We start from the raw sequence: 25,311 nt of genomic DNA on the forward strand, positions 1-25,311 counted from the left end.
AGTGTAAACGATGTGGCGAATTCGACCACACACACTCACTGCAGCAAGCCACCGCGATGCGTCAGGTGCGGCGAAAACCACGCTCGCAAGGACTGCCAGAAGTCCGACGACGCAGATAAATTCTGCTTTAACTGTAAAGTGCGGGGACACACTGCAGCCTGGAAGCAGTGCTTAATTTTCCTCAAAATGGTGGCGAGTAGATCGCAAAGACAAACCGTGCAGGCAAAAACACAACAACAAGCGCCAGCCACGCGCAGCCAGGCGGAGTTCCCCCCCACCCGCCCCGCTCAGGCACAGCCGCGCGCCCAGGTGGTCAACAAGCCACAGACGCAGCCACAAACAACAACCACCGAGCTGACACGACCGGAGCGCAAATACTCGCAGGCCGTGAAAGAACCACGCACCACACACACTCCAGCGCAGAACAGAATAGAGGGTAACACCGTCGGTGATCTGTTTGAGCTGGCAGAGATTCTGAAACTCTGCAATTTCTCACAACTCATCGCTACACTCTCTCCACACTACGCCGCCATCCGAGCTGAAACAGACGTATCGAAGCGACAGATGATCTTACTATCCGCAATTCTGAATCTCGCTACACCTTATAATGGCACAGAACCCGGGGAAGTCTTTACAGGTTCTAATATTTAATGCACATGGCCTCCAAAATAAAATATATGAACTGGAACAGTTACTTTTTGTTTACGGAATCGATGTCGCTTTCATCTCTGAAACTTTTCTAAAACCACACATGCGAGCGTACATATGCGGTTACACAATATACAGAACAGACCACCCCGCACTCCGCGGCGGCGGTACAGCCATACTAATTAAACACGGAATTCACCACCCCCCGATAACCATAAATGGACTACAACACATTGAGGCCACCAGCATAAACGTCCGTAATAATAATTCACATGTTTGCATGTCTGCGGTATACAAGACGCCACAAGACCCACTCACACCACAGGACCTCAATAAATTAATGGAAGTCGAGGATCAATTTTTTATAGCAGGTGACTTAAACAGCAAACACACTGACTGGGGCTGCACACAAACAAACGCCAACGGGAACATTCTACACGGCCACGCGGTAGCAGGAAACTACATCATTCTTGCGCCTGACTCCCCGACATGCTATCCAGTAAGTGGTGGCACTCCAGAAATTTTAGACATAGCCCTAACAAACATACCAAACGCTCAGATAAATACAGAAACCTTAGATGAACTAAACTCCGATCACTTACCGGTGCTAACACAAATAACTTTTAATGCTACATCCAACATACAACTCTTTAATAATAACCTAAAGATTACAGATTGGGACGGGTTTAAGGAAGAACTTATAGACACACTAAATCAGCCCCCCGAAATAAGTTCACCTGACGAAATAAATCCTCACGTAAAAATTTTCACAGACACAGTAAAAAATGCCATAAAAAACACTCTCGCTTTGAAACAAAAAGGCAGTTCACTAGAATACACTACCCCGATCTGGATTATCACATTTCTCTTAGGCGGCAAGCCAGAAACAGAGCACAAAGACTCCGCACACTAGAAGCCAGAAACGAATACAACAGACTAAATAATCTCGTACAGCGCAAATTAAAACAGGAAAAAATAAATAAATTCGGAAACTTAATAAACGAAGTAGCCACAAAACCGCAGAAAATGTGGAAACTATCTCGCAGGCTCCGCGATAGCAAAAAATTTATTTCAACTCCAGCTATTATAACAGCCACCGGGGCTAAATACATCGCAGAGGACAAGGCCAACGCAGTTGCAGACCTACTAGAAAAACAATTCTCCCCGAACACGGACGTAAATGACAGGCAGTTTACCCTAACAACAACACAGGCGGTAAATAACTTTCTACAAACAGGCACGCAGTCTGTTCCTGAACCCATAACGTTAAGGGAACTTTTAAAGCTAATTAAAGCCAGTCCGAACAACAAATCAGGCGGCACGGACGCAATAAATTACGAAACACTTAAAAAACTCCCTCTCGAGGCACTCGAATATTTACTGGCGATATTCAACGCAATACTAACACACAAAACTTACCCCGACTCCTGGAAACTAGCAAAAATAATCACAATTCCTAAACCAGGGAAAAACCCAGCCATCCCAGAAAACAGGCGACCTATAAGCCTTTTAAACAGCATGAGTAAAATTTTTGAAAAAGCATTACTCTCGCGCCTTCAAGCACACGCAGAGGAACACAACGTGATTCCAGACATTCAGTTTGGTTTCAGGAATGGTCATTCAACAATCCACCCCTTAATAAAAATCGTAGAAGCTGCTACCGACGGATTTAATAACACATCTAAAGCCTACACTGTAATGAAAATGCTCGACGCAGAAAAAGCTTTCGACAAAGTCTGGATTCCGGGCCTTATTCAAAAGTTCATAAACTTTAATTTCCCAGACACACACACACACACACACACACACACACACACATATATATATATATATATATATATATATATATATATATATATATATATATATATATATATATCTAGAAGCCCACTATTTATGGCGTCGTAATTTTTATGTTGCTCTGGACGGGGCTAAATCGACTACTCGCGAACTTACAGCTGGGGTGCCGCAGGGCTCCCCACTCTCACCTTTCTTTTATAATATTTACACAGCCGACATACCACACGCAAACGCCTACGTACAGATGTATGCGGACGATACAGCCATAATTAAACAATCCGGAAACTTAAAATATGCCATGGTATGCGTCCAACGACAGCTGACAGCACTTGAGCAATACTACACTCGGTGGCGAAAAAAAATTAATGCAGCTAAATCAACCACGCTTGTAATTTCAAAACGTAGAGACAGACCAGACAGGGAACTAGAAATGTTTCACCAACCTATTCCTAATGTTTCACAGGCAAAATATCTAGGACTCACGCTAGACAGAACACTACTATGGGGCAAACACATTGCTCGAGCAACAAACATTGCAACAGGGTCCCTAAGAAGCCTGTACCCAATGTTAAAAGCGCCTAATTTACCACACAAGAAAAAAACTCCAACTTTACACTCAAATTGTACGCCCGCAGTTGCTGTATGGATGCGAGGTCTGGGGCTATGCTGCAAATCACCATATAAATCGGCTACAAGTTAAACAGAATAATTTCCTAAGGGCCATTTTAGATTGCAATAGATTTACGAGTAACGAAACTATTCATAACGCACTTAAAATTCCGTACATCCGCGAAATAATATCAAAGAATAATAAAAAAATGTACCTAGATTTACCACAGCACGAAAACGCACTGATCAATTCAATAGCGATTTACGACCAGTCCGAGCAACGTAAACATAAAAAACCTCGTTTAAATTAAAACGATAAATATTAAAAACGAAAGCGACATGGATTCAGTTTTTAAAAAGTCTTCAATAACTTTAAAATTACATAAAATAGCATCCCGAACACCTCGTGCGGCGGCCTGCGGGGGACCGACCAATCACGGGCCTTGGAGCGCGCTGATTGGCCGGGCCACCGAGGGCCGCCAAACAAAACTATTTCGCCAACAGCCTGGGGGCCAGCTACAGCAATACTGGTTTAGCCTAACTTTGACCGAACTATATTGGAACGCAATAGTTCGGTCCTTAAGGCGGCCAGGTGTTTACTAATTTATGTAATTTCTTTTACCGTATCACCAACACGACCACACGATGATATGCCTGTGTGAAGTGACGGCCTGAACTACCTTGTTACATGCAATAATGGGCTAACTACCCTAGCATGTTTCTGTGTTCCCAGGGGTTCGTAGGAGCGGCTTGCACAGTTTTACACTACACGCCACACCCGAATTTAACTAGGTCACTTGAAATTACAGCACACCGACAAGCCTCTAATGCACACCAACACGACACTACATCACGCCAGCTAGCCGATCTAGCTGGTGGGGAGCTTCTCTCCCCCGCCGAATTAGGTACACGTAATTTATATAGCATTACACAACCTACCAGCGCACACACAGGCCCGTGTGCCAAACTTATCCCACAAGACACGCGCCCCGCCCGTTGATCCAAGTGATTCTACAAAAGTGTGGGGTGCACCTGATTTACTATGCACTAAGCGAGTTATAGAAACTTCGGTTTCTGGTCTCGCACACAACTGCCCCGGATGGCAATATGATGGATCGACGGCCCCAGGACAGTCACACTCCAGCTCCGGGCGTGTTCACACCGCGCGGAGCCTACAGTTTAAAGTTTAAAGTTTACACGGCCTATACAATTCAAAATGGTCCGAAGCACGCAGGTGTATGTACAACCCCCTCGGGTTCACTGCCTGTGTTGTTAGGGCTGACTCCCTATGTCTGAAGGGCGAGACCCGCCTGGCAGGCTTCACCTCCAGTGCCGGCCGCGTTTCGGAAGGCATGGGATTTTGAATTAACAAAGCTAGTTCCGTAAATCTATCATCACCTAATAAATATTTTTTTCCCTTCCCCGGGGTACGTCACATTTTAGTCACACCACTACAACACGCGCGACAATCCACACACACGTCGTAGCACCTTGTCAAGGCAGAATCATGCAGGTGAACTGGCAGAGGGAGCTGCCCCAGCCCTCGCTGGGGATCCGGGCCGAGAGGCATGCATGCCTGTCTGGGCAGGGCTCTGGGGGCTTGTAAAGTAGTTTTTAATTTAGATTTAATTACAAAAGGAAATAAAAAATAAAAACAAATATATAAAAAAATAAAAAAAATAAAAAAATATTTTTTTTTTTTTTTAAATTTATAATAAAAAAAATCCTGGACGAGGGCATCTCTCTGCTCGAACAATTATAGAATAGGACGACCTTCATTTATTAATTTCACTTTCTATTTTTCAGGTGTAGAAGACAACAGCCTGGGGGCTAGCTACAGCAATACTGGCTCAGCCTAACTTTGACCGAACTATATTGGAACGCAATAGTTCGGTCCCTAAGGCGGCCAGTAGAGTACTAACCTATGTATTTTTTTTTTTCGTTCACCAACACGACCACACGATGATATGCCTGTGCGAGTGTCGGCCAGGACTACCTATTACATGCACATATGGGCTAACTACCCATGCATGTTCTGTGTTCCTAGGGGTTCGGAGGAGCGGCTCGCACAGCTTTACAGTACACGCCACACCCGAGTTTAATTAGTTCACTTGCAAATACAGCACACTATCAAGCCTCTAATGCACACCAACACGACACTACATCACGCCAGCTAGCCGATCTAGCTGGTGGGGAGCTTCTCTCCCCCGCCGAATTAGGTACACGTAATTTATATAGCATTACACAACCTACCAGCGCACACACAGGCCCGTGTGCCAAACTTATCCAACAAGACACGCGCCCCGCCCGTTGATCCAAGTGATTTTACAAAAGTGTGGGGTGCACCTGATTTACAATGCACTAAGCGAGTTATAGAAACTTCGGTTTCTGGTCTCGCACACACTAACTGCCCCGGATGGTAATATTATGGGTCGGCGGCGGACCTGCGGGTAAATTTCACACATCTTCTTTGTATTGCTGGCAGTTCGTCATAAATAGTTTAAGTGTTTAGCTGTTATTACACTAAACATTTTGCGTAAAACATACGAAACACCTCCCCCCCAAACTACACACAATCACCATAAACAAACCATAGTGCAAGATTCAATATAGTGCGAAGCACGCAGGTGTATGAATTGACCCCCTCGGGTTCTCTGCCTGTTGTGTTAGTGCTGACCCTCATGTCAGATGGCATCGCTTGCCTGGCAGGCCTCATCTCCAGTGCCGGTTGTGTTCTGAAAGGCATGAAATTTTGAATTACAGCTTAAATAAATAAACTAAACAATTTTTTTTTTCTTAATTTAATTTGGCTGGCTGGCAGCCCGGCGGGAAAAAACTAAAGTCACCCCCGAAACAACCAGTGCCACCCAAATCAATGCGGACAGCAATGTCCAAGCCCCCAACCCCCCTGCATGGTAGACTCTTTTCTACTCTGTCCAACTCTTCTTCCAGATCCATACTTCTGATTTCCCGTAAGCATCCTGCTTGATATTAATGCATGAAACTTTTGCATCCCGCATGTCAGAGCCCAGGGTTTTCCCTGTGTCTATGAAGGTTTTACCTGGGCTCAACTTATCTAGTTTTAGTCTAGTATAGTCAGTAAGGGGAGTTAGTCATGGCCAATCCCCCTCCTAGCACATGATGCATGCTACCCCTCCTGCATGGCTAACCCCTGCATGTTTAGAGCGTATGGGCTTCGGCCTGAGACGCACTTAGTCTTCCTCCCTAACCCGGAACCTTCCCCAACACACTTAGTTTTAGTTAGGTTAGGAAAAAAAATATAAGGTTTTGACAGACAGCATTTCAGGAGTAATGACACATGCAATGCACGGTTTAAATGACGAGTGGATATAGATGTTCAAACAATTTAAGGTGTCGTTAACAGCGACTAGAGTTATGCAAGTTGGCTTTATTGAATCTATACGCAATACTGAAGTCAACAAGCAGCGCTCACTGTCTTAGCTTAATTCGTGTATTTCCAACATTCCTGCGAAATTAGGAGACATGCACTTAGTTCAGTTAGAGGAAAAATTCGATATTTTTGAAGCTACTGTAAGCCGAAGTTAAAATTATACTATAGGAAAATGTGTCTGAAACTTTACAAAATTAAGATGAAGTAATACTGAATTTGATCGATATATCGAATGAAGAAAACACAGCCATCGTTAAGAGACCGCAATTAGCAGAAGATTTTTACACTGCCATTACAACTAAAAAAAACTCATCGAAATGAAAGTATTTTGATCTCAAGTATGATAACCTTGGCTGTTGTGAATCGACCCAACAATTATCATGGCACGAGGCCTCAACTTCATGTAACGTATCCGGGCATTCTCGGTATTGTATGTTTTTAAAACTCGAGTAAATAGACATTTCTTGAATCATTTAAACTCTATGGTGCTAACTAAATAAGATTTTGGCTTTTTCAGTTAAATGTTAAACGATTTTATTTTCTTGATAACTTCCGGCACAAAAAAATATTTTGGTGACGGAGAGGTATTGCCACTTCGTGTGGTGAATTTGCAGTCATGTTTATACCTTCTGACCGTAGGACCTTTGTCGAGTGTGATATTGTTTTTGGCAGAAATACTATTTTCTACTGTGTATGAAACTAACTAAATTTCTTAAGACAATATCTTAATTTGTTTCGAGATATCGTGTCTCAAAACATGAATTAAATAGTTATTAAACTCATAATGTACTTAAGCATGGCGAGAAATATTTTTAAAAGGGAACCAATATTTTCAGAGAGGCTTTTAAACAGTACCTTAAAGTGAAATGTCTCCTAATAACTCTCAATTTTAGGTCTTGAATTTTTGGTGAACAATAAAATAAAATATTCATTTAATTCATTTAGGTTTGGACTAATTATTTTAATACACTGATATTGGCAGATCTAATGTGTGTGTGTAGATATCTGGTTGAACTATTTCAACACGATGCTTGAGCCATGGTCCGCCCCTGTCCCTAGCAGTATCCAGGCACGCGACACTCGCCGCCCGCCGCTCTAGAGTCCGCAGTCTGCCGCCGCGGGTGTCGGCGCGACACCCGGCTACCTGCATCTGGGGAAATCTGTTTCCTCCGGGCTCTGCGGCTTGATACGCATACCTGCTTGTATGCATTCAAGCATGCACATATGATTTTGAATAATACCTACCAACTTAGCCTGCAGGTTTATCACGAAAACAGTAGTTGAAACATTTATACAACAAAAGGTCTGAAGCACTACACAAGGCTTCACATACGCCTTTAAGTTTGAAGCTGAACAGCTGGTCTATTGCCTATAATAAATAAAATATTTAATATGGAACACTAAACGTCAAAACCATTTTTAAATTAACAAAGTCTTTCAACCAACGCAAAACGTATTGCCGTTTTAAAATAATTTCGTTGAAATTGTTGGGAGTAACTCCCATATTTTCTATATACTTTTGTTACCTTAAAGGCACTTTATTTATCCGCGTTCAAAAAATAACGAAAACTGTAATTTTTTTGTTTTTGCCCTTAACGCCGCCGTTTACGTGCAATGATAGTATTAATAATTATAGAATGTAAAATGGAACGTCTGGCAGGTATGCAACACGCACAACCTCTAGGCTAGAGCTGCTATATATCAAGGACTCTGAATGTTAATGCTTGCCCATGCATCCCGCATGTCCGTGCCTTGGGGTTTCCCTGTGTCTGTGCAGGTTTTACCTGGGCCCAACTTAGCATAGTTTAAATCTAGATGAAGTATACGATGAGTGCGACCCCACATGAGGGAGGTTAGCGGCCGCCACCCACCAGTTCAGGATGACGAGCACGGAGTTCTTGGCCAGTCGCCAGCTGGAGAAGAGCGCGAGTAGGCTGTGGCTGTCGCTGCGGGCCTTGGAGAGCGTGCGCAGCTTGGCCAGCGCCGCCTCCGACACGTGGGTGCCGTTGGTGCGCGCCATGGCGCGGATGGCCTCGACGCAGGCGGAGATCCTGCCCGTGGAGGCCAGCCACCGCGGCGACTCGGGGAACCACCTGCGCCACGCCGGGGCATCGCATGACACCACCCACCACCCTCCAACCACCACCCTCCACCCTCCACCCTCCACCCACCACCCACCACCCACCACCCGCCACCCACCACCCGCCACCCGCCACCCTCCACCCTCCACCCACCACCCGCCACCCGCCACCCTCCACCCTCCACCCTCCACCCACCACCCTCCACCCTCCACCCTCCACCCACCACCCGCCACCCTCCACCCGCCACCCACCACCCGCCACCCTCCACCCTCCACCCGCCACCCGCCACCCTCCACCCGCCAACCACCACCCTCCACCCGCCACCCACCACCCGCCACCCTCAACCCGCCAACCACCACCCACCACCCACCACCCTCCACCCTCCACCCACCACCCACCACCCTCCACCCGCCACCCACCACCCTCCACCCGCCACCCACCAACCGCCACCCGCCACCCTCCACCCGCCAACCACCACCCCCCACCCTCCACCCTCCAACCTCCACCCTCCACCCACCACCCGCCACCCGCCACCCCGCCAACCCGCCACCCTCCACCCGCCACCCGCCACCCTCCACCCGCCACCCGCCACCCTTCACCCTCCACCCACCACCCACCACCCTCCACCCGCCACCCTCCACCCGCCAACCACCACCCACCACCCTCCACCCTCCACCCTCCACCCACCACCCGCCACCCTCCACCCGCCAACCACCACCCACCACCCACCACCCTCCACCCTCCACCCGCCACCCACCACCCTCCACCCACCACCCGCCACCCACCACCCGCCACCCTCCACCCACCACCCTCCACCCACCACCCTCCACCCTGCCTCCTGCGAGGGCTGCGGACTCCGCCCTGCCGGGAGTGCAACCTCTGGAGGTAGGAAGTAAGGGAGTTCTTCGTCATTTCCCATCTGCATTGCAAACAATGTTTTATTTGTAATGGATTTTAACTATAATTTATTGTAGATGTGTATGTATTATGTTTGTTAGTCAATGTTCACTAAATGATTACACCTTTACTATTCTTCCTAGCGAGTTCTTTTCAAGCTATTTAACAAATGTATAGCAAATAAGCATTTATACAGCTACGATTTGTTTGGCTATCCAATCGCTAACCAGTTGACTTAAACTTCAGAACCAACACCCACTCCGTGGTTTAACCCGGGTCGTCTCGCAGATACGCGAGCTACTAGAGCACCAGGGGCGGGCAAGCGCCTCGAGTCAAGTGTTGTGGTCATAGAGAAATGACACACAGTTGCTGTTTGTATGTCTATGACCTATGATTTTCTGTTTACCCATGGTGATCGGCTGATCGATTTAGAAGTTGATGCGTTGCAGCGCCATCTAGCGGCGAGATTAAAAAATAATGGAAAGCATAAAATCCTTCTCTTTAAAAAACACTTCGATGTGCCAACTTTCGTGAAGATCGGTCAAACGGTGTCGGAGTTTTTCGACGTCATACATACCAACATCATATATATAATATTGGTATGTATGACGTATATATATAAAGTTAATATGTGTGGCAGAACAATCGCAAGGGAGGATGGATTTTAAATTTTAGAATTAGACTTTAAAATAAAGAAATGGCAAAAAAAAAAATTAAAAGTCAACATGGCGTGTTTGTACTGCTCCTGCACGGCGGGTTGCAGAGACCAGTAGCACACGCGCGAATACAGTACAAAGAAGGAACTAGAAGAGGCAGGAATCGCTTATTGTATGCTCCGATAAAAAATTTGTGCCAAAACAAAGAGGAGTATCTGGGTTCATCACATCCTTGAAACGCGACCGTCAAAGGGCATGTTTGTAACTTTTGGTGAAGATAAGAGAAAACACGAAGACATATTCTTAAATTATAGGAGAATCTCTGTAAAGTAATTTGATGAACTTAAAGACATTTTACGTAGTTCAATTAAAGGCTGTGGATGCTCGTTTTAGGAACAACTCAATAACCAGCTTAAAATTACTAATGTATGGCACAATTTTTTAACACTGAATATGAAAAATTATAGAGTAAGAAGCCTTTTCTTTGAACCAATATTAGGACAAATCCTAAGCAGTATTACTAAGTGTAAGGATCTAACGTTCATAAGTGTCATGTTTTATTTAATAATTACAAGTTTTGAAAATAAAAATGCGCATGAAAGCAACATCTTTAAAAAATATATAAATACTTTATATTCAATAAAATAAACAATATTAAAAATAAAAATGTCAATACAAGAAATATATAATTTAAAAATTAATACTACATAAGAAATACCATCAAAGAATAACTTCAAGTACTTCATACATATTCAGTGAGGATAGCATTCCATACCACTTCTCTCAGATCCCCAGAAACAGGCCTATAAAAAAATAATCTTGTCTTAGCTGCATTTGGCTGCCCTCACCCACAAATCCTAGCTACGCAAATGTTATTGTCATTTTCAATGACATCTGCTAAGCACCACTAACAAGAAGCCCTGGCCGCGGAGAATATTGACTGACGAGCCGAGACATGCTCCTGCGAGTGCAATGTTCTGACTAACGTGCCGAGACGTACTCCTGAGAGTACAGTGTACTGACTGACGTGCCGAGACGTGCTCCTGAGAGTGCAGTGTGCTGAACGATGCGCCGAAACTGGCTCCTGAATGTGTAGAGTTCTGACTGACGCGCCGAGTCTTCCTAGTCACCTGGAGGCCTGGAGACAAGCCCTAAGAAATATGAAGGCCAACCTTGAGGCACCGGAATGCGAATCCAGAGTCACCTGAAGGCGAGCACTTAGTTGTCTTTGGCCGAGCTCTAAGTCACCTTAAAGCAAGCCTTAAACACTTAAAGTGGAGTTCTGAAGGCATGCCCTGTGTCACCTGAAGGTAATCCCTGAGTCACCTTAATGGCAGCTCTGTGTCACTGTAAGGCCAATTTCTAGGTACCTTAGGCGAACCCTCAGTCACCTGAAGGAGAGCCCTGAGTCACCTGAAGGCTAGTCCTTAATCACCTAAAGGCGAGCCCTGACATAACAGAATTCGAGTTCTGAGTCATCTTAAAACGAGCCTAGAGGCACTTAAATACGAGCTCTGCTGGAGTTGCCTTCCAGCAGCTTTAACTCTGGAACGCAGTTGGAATTTCGGTGAAGTTGTCATCCTGATGCATCTTGCAATTTACAATATTCTGATACTGTTTGCAATAAAGCTTCCATGCGAAATAGTTTGGGTCGACAAGGCATCGGAATTAGCTTTGGCTACTTGGTTGAGGTCAACACTTGAGAACTGGTGTGATTATCAAGATATGTAGTTGAAGCCCGCGTGAAATAATAAGTTATTTCCTTGCGGTGCTTACAGACTATAGTCTGTTAGTAAATATGTGGTTGCAACTAGGTTTAGAGGGTCTGGGATGTGTGACCTAATGCATTGGCATGCCAACATTTGGGATAAATAGTTAAAAATTATAATTACAGCAAAAAAAAATTAAAAATCCAAGTTTGTGGTGCCTAATTCAGTAGTCATAATTAGTTATTCCGAGTTTTGGAACCCTGAATGATTTGGCTGGTCAAAGTGCTGTGATGGTCGTACCGCCAACTCCGGAAACGGAGACGGATCTCTGGGAACAATTCACTGTCGCGTCTGCTGCTTCCACAATGCACGGAAGTAAGTAACTTTAAATAAGCCTTAAGGTACCAGAAAGAGAGCCCTGATGCACTTGAAAACGTGCTCTGAGGCACCCGAAGGTGAGACCTAAATAACTTAAGGCGAGTCCTGAATCAACTGAAGGTGAACCCTTAGTCAGCTAAAGGCGAGCTGTGAGTCACTTAAGGTGAGGTCCAGAGCAACAGAAATTGAGCCCTAAATCCTCTGAAGGCGAGCCCTGGGTACATTAAGACGAGCTCTGAGTCATCTGAATGAGTGAAATAAGACATTTTAAGACGAGCCCTGAATCACATTATGGTTGGTCTGGACTCTAAAGCAAGCTCCAAGTCAACTGAAGGCGAGCACTAATTCACTTGAAGGCGAGTCCTGAGTCACATTATGGCGAGTTTTAAGTCACCTAAAGGCGAGCCCAAAGACACCTGAAGACGAGCCCTGAGTCACCTGAAGGCGAGCCTTAAGTCATATAAAGTTGACCCCTGCTTCACCTGAAGGTATACTATAAGACACCTAAGGCGAGCCCTGAATCACACTAAAGTGACCTTCGACTCTAAAGCGAGCTTTGAGTCACCTAAAGGCGAACCCTTAGTCATATGAAGGCCAGCCTTCAGTCACCTAAGCCGGGCTCTGAGTCACCTTAAGCCGGGCTCTGAGTCACCTAAAGGTAAGCCCTGATGAATCAGAAGGCGAGTCCTGAGGCACTTGAAGGCTAGGCCTGAATAACCTAAAAGCAAGCCCTTCGTCACCTGAATGTGAACCATGTCACTATAATGAGAGTCCTTATTCACATGTAGTGGATATTTGAGCCACCTGAAGGTGACCCATGAGTCTCCTTAATTCAAGCCCTGAGTCACCTGGAGGCGAGTCATAAGGTACTTTAACGAAAGATTTGAGTTACCTGTCGGTGAGCCTTGAGTCACTTGAATGCGATCCCTGAGTTATCTTTAGGCGAACCCTGAGACACCTTAAGGCGAACTCTGAGTCTCTTGAAAGTGACCCCTGAGTCACTTTAAGGAGAGCCTTGAGTCACCAGAAGGTGATCTTTGAGTTGTTGTGAAGAAGAATGACATCATTTGTATGTTGTTTGTTTAATGTAATCCTGGGTATTTTCTATTTGTGGCTACACTAGTGTTTTATCTGTGTGTGTTTTATATTTTGTTATTCGTGTGCGTGTGCACATTAATGGTGTAGTGAAATGTTTTTGATTATGAAGGGACCGTTATTTAAAAGTATGCTGTTGAAGATTTACATGATTTGTATTGATGCCGATAGTGATGTAGGCATAATCAACAGACATGCATACCATAAAGGAGGCACAACATGGAAACAGGATAAGCACACAGCAAATTGCCACCCACTGAGAAATTAATTCACAAAGAAAATTGCAACACATGACTGCTTGCCATGAGAACTTTCCTCGAAAATGAAGAAATACGGCAGTATGTTACTAGCAGAGAATAGGATGCCAAAGATGGTTACATATTCTCCAGCAAATATAATTTTATCTTTTTGTTCAGTGAACTATGTGCATGTACAAGACAGTAATACAGCAAAGGAGGCATGGCACAAGTTAGAATGCTTTTCAGAGTTCAGGATTGACACAAAGGGTGGGATTACTAAGAATTCTGATAACTAAATTGAACCTGTACTTCTATGGATGAGTATGTCAACGCATTATAAACACTTCACACAGTCTTCAAGGCATCAATTTTGAGGTAAGTGAGAAATTTATTGGAACATTTTTGTTAGCTGGATTGCCAAACGAAAATAGGCCAATGATTATGGGCCTACAAAGTTCAGGAATGCCTCTTATAGTTGATTATATTAAAACATTTTTACTGCAACACGTTTATGTAACCACAAGCATAGAGTGGTCGAAAACCAGACTTGAGACATCTGCGATTTTTTGGGTGCAAGGTTTTTGCACACATATTAAAGATAAACTATAGATAGTATAGCATAGAATGCATTTTTGTAGGATACTGCGAAAATATCAAACGATATCGGTTAATCAAGCAAGGGACTACGGTGGTTATCAAGAGTCGCGATGTAGTATTCATTGAAAATGATATAGTACAGGGTAAATCTGAAATAAATGAGTGCAAAACCCCTACAATAACCACATATTTAAAATTGATGGAAGCTGTTCCCACCCAATTTTCAGTATATAATGAAGACAATAATCACCATGAAACACGTAGCTTGGCCAAATTCAAGAATTTTTAGACACAACAAGGCTTGAATCAAGTAGATTGTGCAAGTAAAGACATTGCATGCAGCAGAGGAGAGACAAATAATTATATAGTCATGCTGAACACTAGATACACATAACTTGCACCAAAGGAAAAGGATTACAAGCTTAGGCATTCTGCGAGAAATCAAAGACCAAGAAAGATGGATGATCTTATCACATACAAAGCTGAGGTTGTTGCTCCTCCTGGAGGAAGCACTGCAATGCTCAGCAGGAAAACATTAGAAACTTGTCATGCAAGAGTAGCTTGATTCATTAAGTCAGAATAATGCATGGGAGATAACAAGTTTGCCTGCTGATGGAAAGCCTTTTGACTGCAAATGGGTGTAAAGACTAAGATAAATGCAGGAGGAGGAATTGAACAGTACAAAGCTAGGTTGGTCGCAAAAGGTTGTGCCTAAAAATAGGGTCTGACTATTAGGAGATTTGGCCCCTATCGTACGACATGGGTCGATAAGACTCGTTTCGGCATTGGTTGTGAAGTATGATTTAGATATTCATCACATGGATATAGTAATGTACTTTCTAAGTGATGACATTGGAATATATTTATATAACTCGACATTAGGCTCAGAATTAAGAGGAAAAGAAGAGAAGGTTCTTAAACTTTCAAAAGCAATATATGTCCTCAAGCAAAGTAGTCGAGCATGGGACCAGAAGTTAAATCTAGTCCTGGAAGAAATCGGCTTTTCTCGTTTACAGACAGGCCAATGTATTTACTACAGAATAGAAAATGAAAATTTTGCCATTGTAGCAGTTTATGTCGATGATATACTCATTGCTTGTCACAACAGTCAGATGAAGGATTCCATTAAAACTGAATTATTTAATCGCTTAAAGATGAAAGACTTAGGAGAGATCAAGTATATTCTTGGAATGAGTGTTACATGGATCAAGCAGCAGGCAAACTCTGGATTGACCAGGAATGAAACATGAAGAAGGTTCTGACCAAGTTCAAAAAGTAAGAATGCAACACAGCCATCACTCAGAGCAATGTCAACCAATAGTTATCCATTAACATGGAATAACCATCAAAATAAAGTGATGATGAACCCAAAAAGATACTTTACTAATGCTTTAGGAATTCCAATATACATCTAACAGGGAACCAGGCCAGACATAGCATTTGCACAAAGTTATGTTAGTAGATCAGTAGAAATCCAGGAAAGGCCCACTGGATGGTTGTGAAAAGAATCATGTGGTACTTGAAGGGCACTGTAGACACGAAGATTGAATTTTCCAAAGGGGAATCAGGCAATATAATGGGACATTGTGACCAGACTGCGCTAATGTTGATGATTGGCATTCGATGACAGGTTATGTTTACACAATGCCAGGAGGACTATAGCGCTATCAACAGCCGAAGGAGAGTACATGGCACTTTCTGCTGGCTGTCAAGAAGCACCATTGCCCAGAGGAATGTTAAGAGAGCTAGACAAAGACTGTTGTCATACAACTATGAACATTCTTGTGACTGTAAAAGTGCGATTGATTTGGCAGCGGCAGGTGGGTATCGGGTGAGAACTAAACACATTGCCACAATAATTCACTTAATACATAAAAATTTTTTATGAACAAGTGATTAAGGTGTTTCATTCAAGTTCAGCCAATAGCTGATGTGCTAACCAAGAACTTACCAATCACAAAGTAGGTTTTTTTATCAAGAGAATGGGACTCAGGCAAATGATTTAATTAATGCTCGAAGTATGTTATAGTGGGAGTGTTGCGAATAAGAACAGAAATAATTTAGTAATTCATTGTTTAATTATATTCTTGTTATTTTCTATGTGTATGCCTCGCTAGGTTTTTGTCTTGGTGTGTAAAATATTTTGGGGCATTAAATGTTGTTGTGAAATGTTTTTTTTTAAAATTTATTCTGTCCTACAAATCACGTGAGTCACCTTAAGGCGCGCTCTAATTTACCTTAAAACGATCCCTAGTCACCTTAAGGTGAGCCCTGAGACACCTGAGGGGTGAGCCCTGAGTCACCTGAAGGCCAGCCCTGAGTCACCTGAAGGCGATCCCTGAGTCACCCGATGGTGAGCCCTGAGGTAACTGATAGTGACCTCTGAGTCATCTGATAGCGAGCCCTGAGTCATCTGATAGCGTGCTCTGAGTATTTAAGGTGAGCCCTGAGTCACCTGATGGTGAGCCCTGAGGTAACTGATAGCGAGCCCTGAGTCATCTGATAGCGTGCTCTGAGTCTATTGAAGGAGAGCTGTGAGTCACCTGAAGGCGAGCAGGTAGATGGCGCAGGGCAGCGTGGTGACGACCATGAAGCTGGTCCACTCGCCGGACAGCGCCCAGAACACCAGCGGCATGAGGCACATGCCGGCCGTCCAGCCGCATGCCTGCAGCAGCGCGATCATGGAGCGCTGGTCCATCGCCGAGATCTCGATCCCTGCAGCAGAGCACATAGCGGCTCTCACATTTAGTACTCCCTCCCTACACCATCCAGAGTCGTTTCTAAAGTATGACTTCAGTTGTGGCTATTTCCTCCCTAACATGCTGCAATACAACACATGGCAAAATTTTACATCCGCAACAGAAGTTAATGAATACTTAGTATCGTATTTATTATTAGGTATTGCAGATTATGTAATTCCTGCTTTAATGGTTGCAGTACTATAATGCAACAACTAGCAAAATATCATGTTCAGTCATTATTTCAGAGTCTGAGAAATATTTTTTATTTATTTTCACACTATTTTGTCCTTATAATTACACACTACCAACTACTGTTAACATAAATTTTTTGAAGGCTAAAACAACCAAAATAAACAAAGTTAAGTGGAAAGGCCGCTGTGCTTAGTACTATTACTATCTATGTGTAAACATATTTTTGATCGTGTTTACGCTTTAGAAAACAAAACAAACAACAACGATGTAAAATGCTATCTCTTTTTATAATAAGTCAAAATTTATTCGGAGTTATTTTTTTTAACTAGCGAACCACCGCTGTCTTCAGCCGCGTGACCTGAACCCCCTTGAGAACTCACAGGGCACCACTATCAGTCTACTTCAACAACAAGACAGCCCATACGACAGCACAAAAACCAAATCCAAAGTAGAAACAATATAGAAATGTTGTTTTTCTACTTTATTTGGGTTTTCACATGAGTAAGGATATTAACACTCATGCTTACCCACAAAGTAAAGTTTTTGATATTTTTCTAATATAATTATTTACTAAAAATTTGTTTTGGATACACAGAACATATAAATAGGTACTTCTAGCAAGTTACCAGCATGCATTTTTTCAATAACGAACACATTGGCGTTGAACACCAAGTCTGCAAAGTTTCAAAAAGTAGCACCTAAACTCTTTTCTAAGAGGAGGAAAAGGGAATTTGGGTGTGTTTGTCTAAATCTTATGCAGACAGTAATCTTCCTCTCATTTTTAAAGTTAAGTGTGTAATGTTCATCAAGTTCTCGTATTAAAAATGTATTTTCGCATTATAAACAGACAAACACTCTTATATGTATATATATTTTATATATTTATATACACACACCTTGGAGGCAATGTCACCGAAACCATATTTTCAAGAGGGCAATTTTAAGACTTTTAAATAGTGCCTCACTTATTAAAAAAAAATATTTTCTACCCAAAGTATGTGACTTTTTGGCATATCGTAGGTCTCAGTGTTCTATGCCAATATAAATAATGTCAAACTGTGGTCAAGTTTATGCTCAAAAGTGGACATAGTGTTTTAAGCTCCGTGGTTTTATATATACGTACATACCCATACATACACACATACATATACATACAAACAAAACAACTATCCTGCTGCAAATGCGTTGGAAGCTTATCATGCAATTTTTCAGCGGCAGAATAAGCAACATTTTTCCGACTTATCCCAACATCTGCACGTGAACGTGCCTCGGTAGTTTGTGTTCGTTGGCCTCACGCGAGTGTGCCGCGGCAGTGCAAGGAAGGAACCAGTCAAAATGCAGCAGGCCGCAGCTATCGAGAGCTGTCCACATGTACAAACCAAGCTACCAGAAACATGTGATCATTGCCGCCTAAACTTCGGTAAGTGTGGAAGGCAAGAATAAAATGATGCATTCTATAGGCAGTTGCTACAAGAGAGTAATTTAGTTCATTATGTCATAAATCTCAATAAAACTGCGTCAATTACGTATTCATAACACTGGAAGGCAAAAATTGGCATGTAATTATAGTGCCACTTCATATTATTTCGATGAACAGGAAAGTTGCAGTGATTGATATTTTATAAATAGGGCGAATAAATCTTTGGTTAAACTTTTCAAGAGGTACTATTACCTGGGCACACATTCAATGTGCAGAGCAAAAAAAAAAAAAAAAAAGAATCCACGCAATTGAGAAAAATGGCTCAATATATCTGAATGTTGCTGTTAACTAAAAACCATTCTATAAGTACACTGATGATGTATGAGTTTTTCAGTTTCTGTATATCGCTTTTAAACTTTATTTCTAAAGTACAATAGCTAAAATGCGTGTTTTCAGAATAATTTAGAGGCACAAAACACCCTCTACAGATTTTTCAAAGCACTAAAGATTCTTGCAATACACCTTCATCTTCTTTTCCCCGTCATAATATCTCATATTTTGCCTATTCACAACGAGAAGACTGCGCCATCAGTCATTACTCAACAGCCTAGTGCTTAGAGCGAGTGACGCACTTATCAATCCACCTAACACAAATGTCTCCATGACAAGGCAAGATTATCAAATTTTGCACGAATACCATTCCCACAACTGATTTTCAAGGGCTGATGTCACTCTGAGAAATTGAGTTGGACTGGTTTGTTTAAGCTCTGTGTTGTTTTCTAAGAGTAAAACCTCATGTGCTTCACGGAAATGTCTTATCAAGGTTGACTCTGACACAATGTGTCAGGTGTTCTGAGCATTTGATATATTTTTGGCAGTGGTCTGCAGGAGGGCCAAAAAGTCGTGAAAGTGTTCAGGGACACACATGAGAGACTGTCCCACACTTTGTGGCGCACAACACTCTGGATAGGGGCCTCATTAGGTATCTGGAAGTATGGAGAAGTCCCCAAGAATAGTGGCCACGCCCATAAAATTAAAAGTCTCTAAAACAACATATTTTAAACCAACTGGGACTTAAATTTCGATGATGATTTTCCTTAAGCAAGTTTGATATACATTTCCTGATAATTATTAATACGGGAGTTTTATAAAAAGTACTAATGGTCAAAGTCGATGACAATGCTTAAATGTATGAGAAAAATAATTACTTGAAAAATGTCATACTACGATTGATAGAACTTGAATTAAAATAGCCAGTATCTACCAGCACTTTAAATTAGGTAGTAAAAAAAATGAATACCTCCTTTTCCCATTAAACTAAATAATGGTTGACATAAAGCTAGACAAGGAAGAAAGAGTTGTGGGGATATAGGGATGTGTGGACGCACCCAGGATGAGCAGCATCTAGAAGACAGTGGCACTGGGCTCGGAGCCCCCCAGTGATGCAGCCAGGAACAACTCATAAAGCTAGACTAGGAAGGTACACAAGGGACGTGACGACGAATTAAGAATGAGTGGTATTGGAAGACGGTGGTGCTGGCCATGGAGCCTCCCAGTGTGGCAGCCAGGAACACCATATAAAGATAGACAAGTAAGGAATGGACGCAGGGATGCGATGGAGATGCATCCAGACTGAGCAACATATGAAATACGATGGCGCTGAGCATGGATCCCTCTAGCAGGAACTGTACATAAATCTAGACAAGTAAAGAATGTACGCGGGAATGTGAGTACATTCGGATGCAGGATTCCACCCAGGATGTGCAACATCTGGAAGACTATGGTGATTAGCACAGATCGTTACCAACATGGCAGTCATGAACACAACATAAAGCTAGACAAGGAAAAAGAGATGCGGGAATGCAGCAAAGCTGGGAATGCACCAATAATGAGGGGTGTCTGAAAAATTGTGACATTGGGCACGGCACCCTCCAACATTACAACCAGGAACATAATATAATCTAGAAAATTAACGGACGAGGGGAAGTAGGGATGCAACTAGACTAAACGACATCTGAAAAATGGTGGCGCTGGACACAGGTTCCACCAGCTTGGCAGTCAGGAACACACAACCAGTTCTTGAAAAAGAAAGAAGGGCACAAATACACGGGTACTCAGGGATGCACCATGATTTAGCAGTGTCTGAAAAAAAAAGGAACTGGGCACAGAACCCAACAGTGTGGCAGCCAAGAACAGAACATATGGTAGACAAGGATTGAAGGGACACAGGAATGCGGGAACACAAAGACGTAATCTGGATGAGCGGCATTTGGAAGATGGTGGTGCTCGGCTTGAAAACCACCAGTATTGGCAGCCAAAAACAGCAATTAAAGCTAGACACAAAAGGGATGAGGGGATGCAATAAATACTGGGATGCACCTAGGATGAGTTGTGGCTAAAATATGCTGGTGCTGGGCATGGAGCATAACAGCATGGCAGCCAGAAACAGCACTAAAGCTAGACAAGGAAGAAGGAACACGGAGACACGGGGACGTAAGACTGCGGAGTTGCAACCATGATGAGTGGCGTCTGTAAGAGGGCGGCACTGGGCAACGATCTCACCAGTATGACAGCCAAAATCAGCACATATGGCTAGACAAGAAATAAATGGACGCGACGATGAGTGGACACAGGGACATGCCCAGGATTTGCGATGTCTGGAAAGAATGTGGCTCATGGCACAAAGCCCACTAGCATGGCATCCAGGAACAGAACATTGAGCTAGACAAGTAAGTAAGGGTAATATGGATGCAGGGATGCACTAAAGATGAGCAGCATCTGGAAGACTGTGGGACTGGGCTTGACCCCCAACAAGGTGGCAGCCAAGACCAGCAAAGCAAAACAAGAAAGGATAGGTATGCGGAGACACGAGGGCATGGGGAAGCACATTTGAAAACCAGGACGAGCAGCATTTTGAAGATGGTGGCAATATGAACGTAACACACTGGCATAGCAGCCATGAAAAGGACTTAAAGGTGGACAATGATGAAAGGGAAGTAGGGACCATGGATGCACCCAATAAGAGCAGAAACTGGAAGATAGTGGCACTGGGCCTCACACCCTAATTGTGTAGCTGCCCGGAACAGCACATAAAGCAAAACAAAAAAGAAAGGTTGATGAGAATGCGAGAATTTGGGTATGGAGGAATGCAATAAGGATGAGCAGAATCTAGAAGATTATGGCACTAGACACAGAACCCACCAGCATGGCAGGCAGGAACAGCATATATGGCTAGACAAGTAAGTATGGGATGCAGGGATGTTGGTATGCACCCAGGCACGAAGTTCGCTAGAGCAGCAGTTCCCAAAAGGTGTTCTGTGGAACCCTGGGGTTCCATGGCAGGGTCACAGGGATTCTGTGAGTCAGGACAAATGTTATTTAAAGTAGGCACAGTTACTGTCAAAAAACTTCCTTAGAATGAGTTGGAGTTCCGCCAATAGAAAAGTCGATCATAGGGTTCCCTGTCTGTAAAAAATGGGAACTACTGCACAAGGGATAGACAAGGAAGGAAGTAATACAGAATGCAGGGATACTCCCAGGATAAGTGGCATCTGGAAAACAGTGGCTCTGGGCACAGAACCCACCAGTGTGGCATCTAGGAACAGCACATTAAGCTAATCAAAGAAGGTAGGGCAGGGGGTCACAGATATGTACAGGAGATTAGAGGAGACTGGGATATGGTTACACTGAGCACAGAGCCGACCAGCATTGCAGCAAGGTAAATCACATAAATCCAGACAAGGAAGGATGGGATGTGGGGAAGCATGACCACAGCGATGTACCCAGGATGAATGGCATCTAAAATATGGTAGCACTGGGAACAGAGCCCACAAAATGGCAACCAGAAACAGCTCATAAAGCAAGACAAGGAAGCTAGGGGAGTTTGGGATACTAATGCCACATCCCGAATGAGCAGGGATCTGGAAAATGTAGCCACTTAGCCAGTGTTGCAGCTAGGAAGAACATATAAAGCTAATCAAGAAAGGAAGGGACACGTGGAAGTGAGAATGCGGTGGACACAATAAGGATGAGAGGCACCTGGAAGACAGTGACACATTGCAAAAAGCCCACCAGCGAAGCAGACAGTTGCCACACCTAAAGCTAGACAAGAAAGGATGGGATGCAGGGACACAGGGACACCCAGGAATAGCGGTGTTTGGAAGATGGTGGCACTGGACACAGAACCCACTAGTGTGGCAGCCAGGAACCAGTCATTAAGCTAGACCATGATGAAAGAAACGCGGGGACGAAGGGATGCACTCAGGATGATCGGCATCTAGAAGACAATGGCTCTGAACATGAAGTCCTCTCACCGTGGCATCTAGGACCAGAAAATAAAACTTGATAAGTAAGGAAGGGACACAGGGACACAATGCGGGAAACACCCAAAATAAGTAGCATCTGGGAGACAGTGGTAGTGGTCACAGATCTCACCAGCATGGCAGCCAGGAACACAACATAAAGCTCAACAAGAAATGGATGTGGGGACATGGGGATGTAAGCTGGATGTGCTGTGTCTGAAGAAGGATGATGTTGGGCACAACCCCCCCCCTCCAGCATGGTGGGCAAAAAAGGCATATATGGCTAGAAAAGTAAAAAAGATACACGGGGCTGGATGATACGGGGACACACCCAAGATGTGCAGCATCTGGAATAAATTTATGTTTGGCACAGAGCATTACTAGTGTTTTAGCATGTCTGCTACCCCTAGGTAAACTTTATATTTAACAAGCATGAAGCTTGGTGGATTGGACTGGGAAGTTATCAGTGGTACTGATTTTTTGAAGAAGCTACGTTTTTGTGATGTACGAGGGCGATGCACGCCACACACCGGTCAGCTGTCCGTCCCATTTGGCCGGTTGGGCGTGACCTTCACCGCAAACGGACGTTTGCTTGAGCATTTGCAAGTTAATGCAAATATACAGTAAACACTTTTCAGAAGAGGATATCAAGTAAGTGCCCCTTGCATGTTTTTGGCACAGGTGTGGGAAATCTACGTACTTTTTTCAAGATGACTTGTAATGTTGCGGTAGACTCAACCTTGAACGTAAAATGAACTTAAAGTTATTTTTAAAGTTTACCAGTGGAAACAGGTATTCTCGTTGCGTTTAATAAGCCTTCCCAACTTTAGTGCGCACGGACCTTTTTAAATGGAATCACACGGCCGTGTACTTGAATTGGAACTTATATTTTTTTTGGTAGTTCTGTAATAATAATATACCAGTCTTAATTTTAAGAAATATATTTTTAGTAAGCTTTTGTAACATGTTTATATTGCCGGAGCAGGAATTTACTTCACATGGGAGCTCCCAACGTATTTATTTGTAAATTTAATATTTTAGTATAAGTTTTTCTTGACCCCAGAAAAGGTTTGAAATTATTCCTAATTATTTTTTGATAACGTATTTAATCTTTAAATTTTATGCTAAAATATTTTATAGTTGTATAAATTTACGTTCCGGGTAGGGAATATATGAAATCTATTGTAGGAAGTAATGGTATTTATATGGAGTGTGGCAACGAAGTTGGACTAGATATAATCTCATCTACTATATAAGGAATTTATGTATTGCCCGATACGTTATTGTAATTTGGATCAACTTATTTATGCGACGTGCTTTACGTAATGTAATGTTTTTCTCAGAAAGTTATTAGTTTATTATTTTTTTTAAGGAAAATAAATTTTAGATGCTTATCTTTATTTCGGTTGTAGTTGTTCTTAGCTGTACCAAACTGACCCTATCTCTTATTTTCTGCTGTAATTTCTGCTGCAAAGAATTTTTTAAAGCTTTATAATTAATTTTGATATTAACATTTTGTAATATTTTCTTTAAGTCTGCCCCCATTCTGATTTGTGGGTTTTAGACGTGGTTTTGGCTCTGGAACTGTTAGTATTTTGGGCAGAGCATTTTTTCTGCATTTAGATAATTTTTCCTCCAGAGTGGAAGCCAGGAACAGCATATAAAGCTAGATAAGGAAAGAATGAACTTGAGGATGCAGAGACTTGTTGATACACCTAGGTTGTGCTGCATATAGATGAGTGTGGTACTAGGCATGGGGCCCTACCGCATGGCAGCCAGAAACAACAAATATATCTAGACAGGTAAGAAAGAGTTGCGAGGATATGTTGATGTGAGGACAAACCCAGGATGTGTGGTGTCTGAAAGAATGTGGCACTTGACACAGAGATCACCAGCATGGCTGCTCGAAACAGAAAATCAAGCTAGAAAACAAGTGAGGTATATAATATACACAGGTAAGTACCATCAGGAAGATGGTGGGACTAGGCACGGAGCACAACAAAACATGGCAGCCAGGTACAGAACATAAAGCTAGACAAGAAAGGAAGGTATGCGAGGACGTGAGGACATGGGGAAGAGGGTTTGCAACCAGGATGAGCGGCGTCTGAAAGATAGTGACAGTAGGCACAGAACACACCAATGTGGCAGCCATGAACAACACATATGACTTGACAAGGAAGGATGTGATGCGGGGATGAAGGGATGTTGGGACGCACCAGGCACAATGTTCACTAGAGTGGCAGCCCGGAAAAGCACATTATCAAGACCAGAAAGGAAGGAACATATAATTTTGGGGACAGGGGGGATGCACATACAACCAGAATGAATGTTGTCTGGATCACATTGGCTCCTAGCTCGGATCCCACCAGCATAGAATCTAGGAAGAGCACATACAACTAGACAAGGAAGGAAGCAGACACATGGGGACATGGGGATGCATCCAGGATGAGCGAAGTCTGGAAGACAATGGTACTGGATACAAAACCCCCCAGCATGGCAGCCAGGAACAGCACATAAAGCAAGACAAGGAAGCTAG

The 25,311-nt window shown here is 43.2% G+C and overlaps 1 protein-coding gene across 1 annotated transcript in view; it reads right to left on the bottom strand.

The window, feature by feature from the left end:
• LOC134531149 (organic cation/carnitine transporter 2-like) overlaps positions 1–25,311 on the bottom strand; it is a 120,935-nt gene that overhangs the window by 42,353 nt on the left and 53,271 nt on the right. Inside the window, exons 5-6 of the mRNA XM_063366768.1 lie at positions 16,665–16,836; positions 8,341–8,562 (exon numbers count right to left, since the gene is read on the bottom strand). Of these exons, the coding sequence (XP_063222838.1) occupies positions 8,341–8,562; positions 16,665–16,836 (394 nt within the window). The remainder of the gene's footprint in view (positions 1–8,340; positions 8,563–16,664; positions 16,837–25,311) is intronic.

The sequence above is a fragment of the Bacillus rossius genome, chromosome 3 (genome assembly GCF_032445375.1).
Source record: "Bacillus rossius redtenbacheri isolate Brsri chromosome 3, Brsri_v3, whole genome shotgun sequence".
Taxonomy (NCBI): domain Eukaryota; kingdom Metazoa; phylum Arthropoda; class Insecta; order Phasmatodea; family Bacillidae; genus Bacillus; species Bacillus rossius.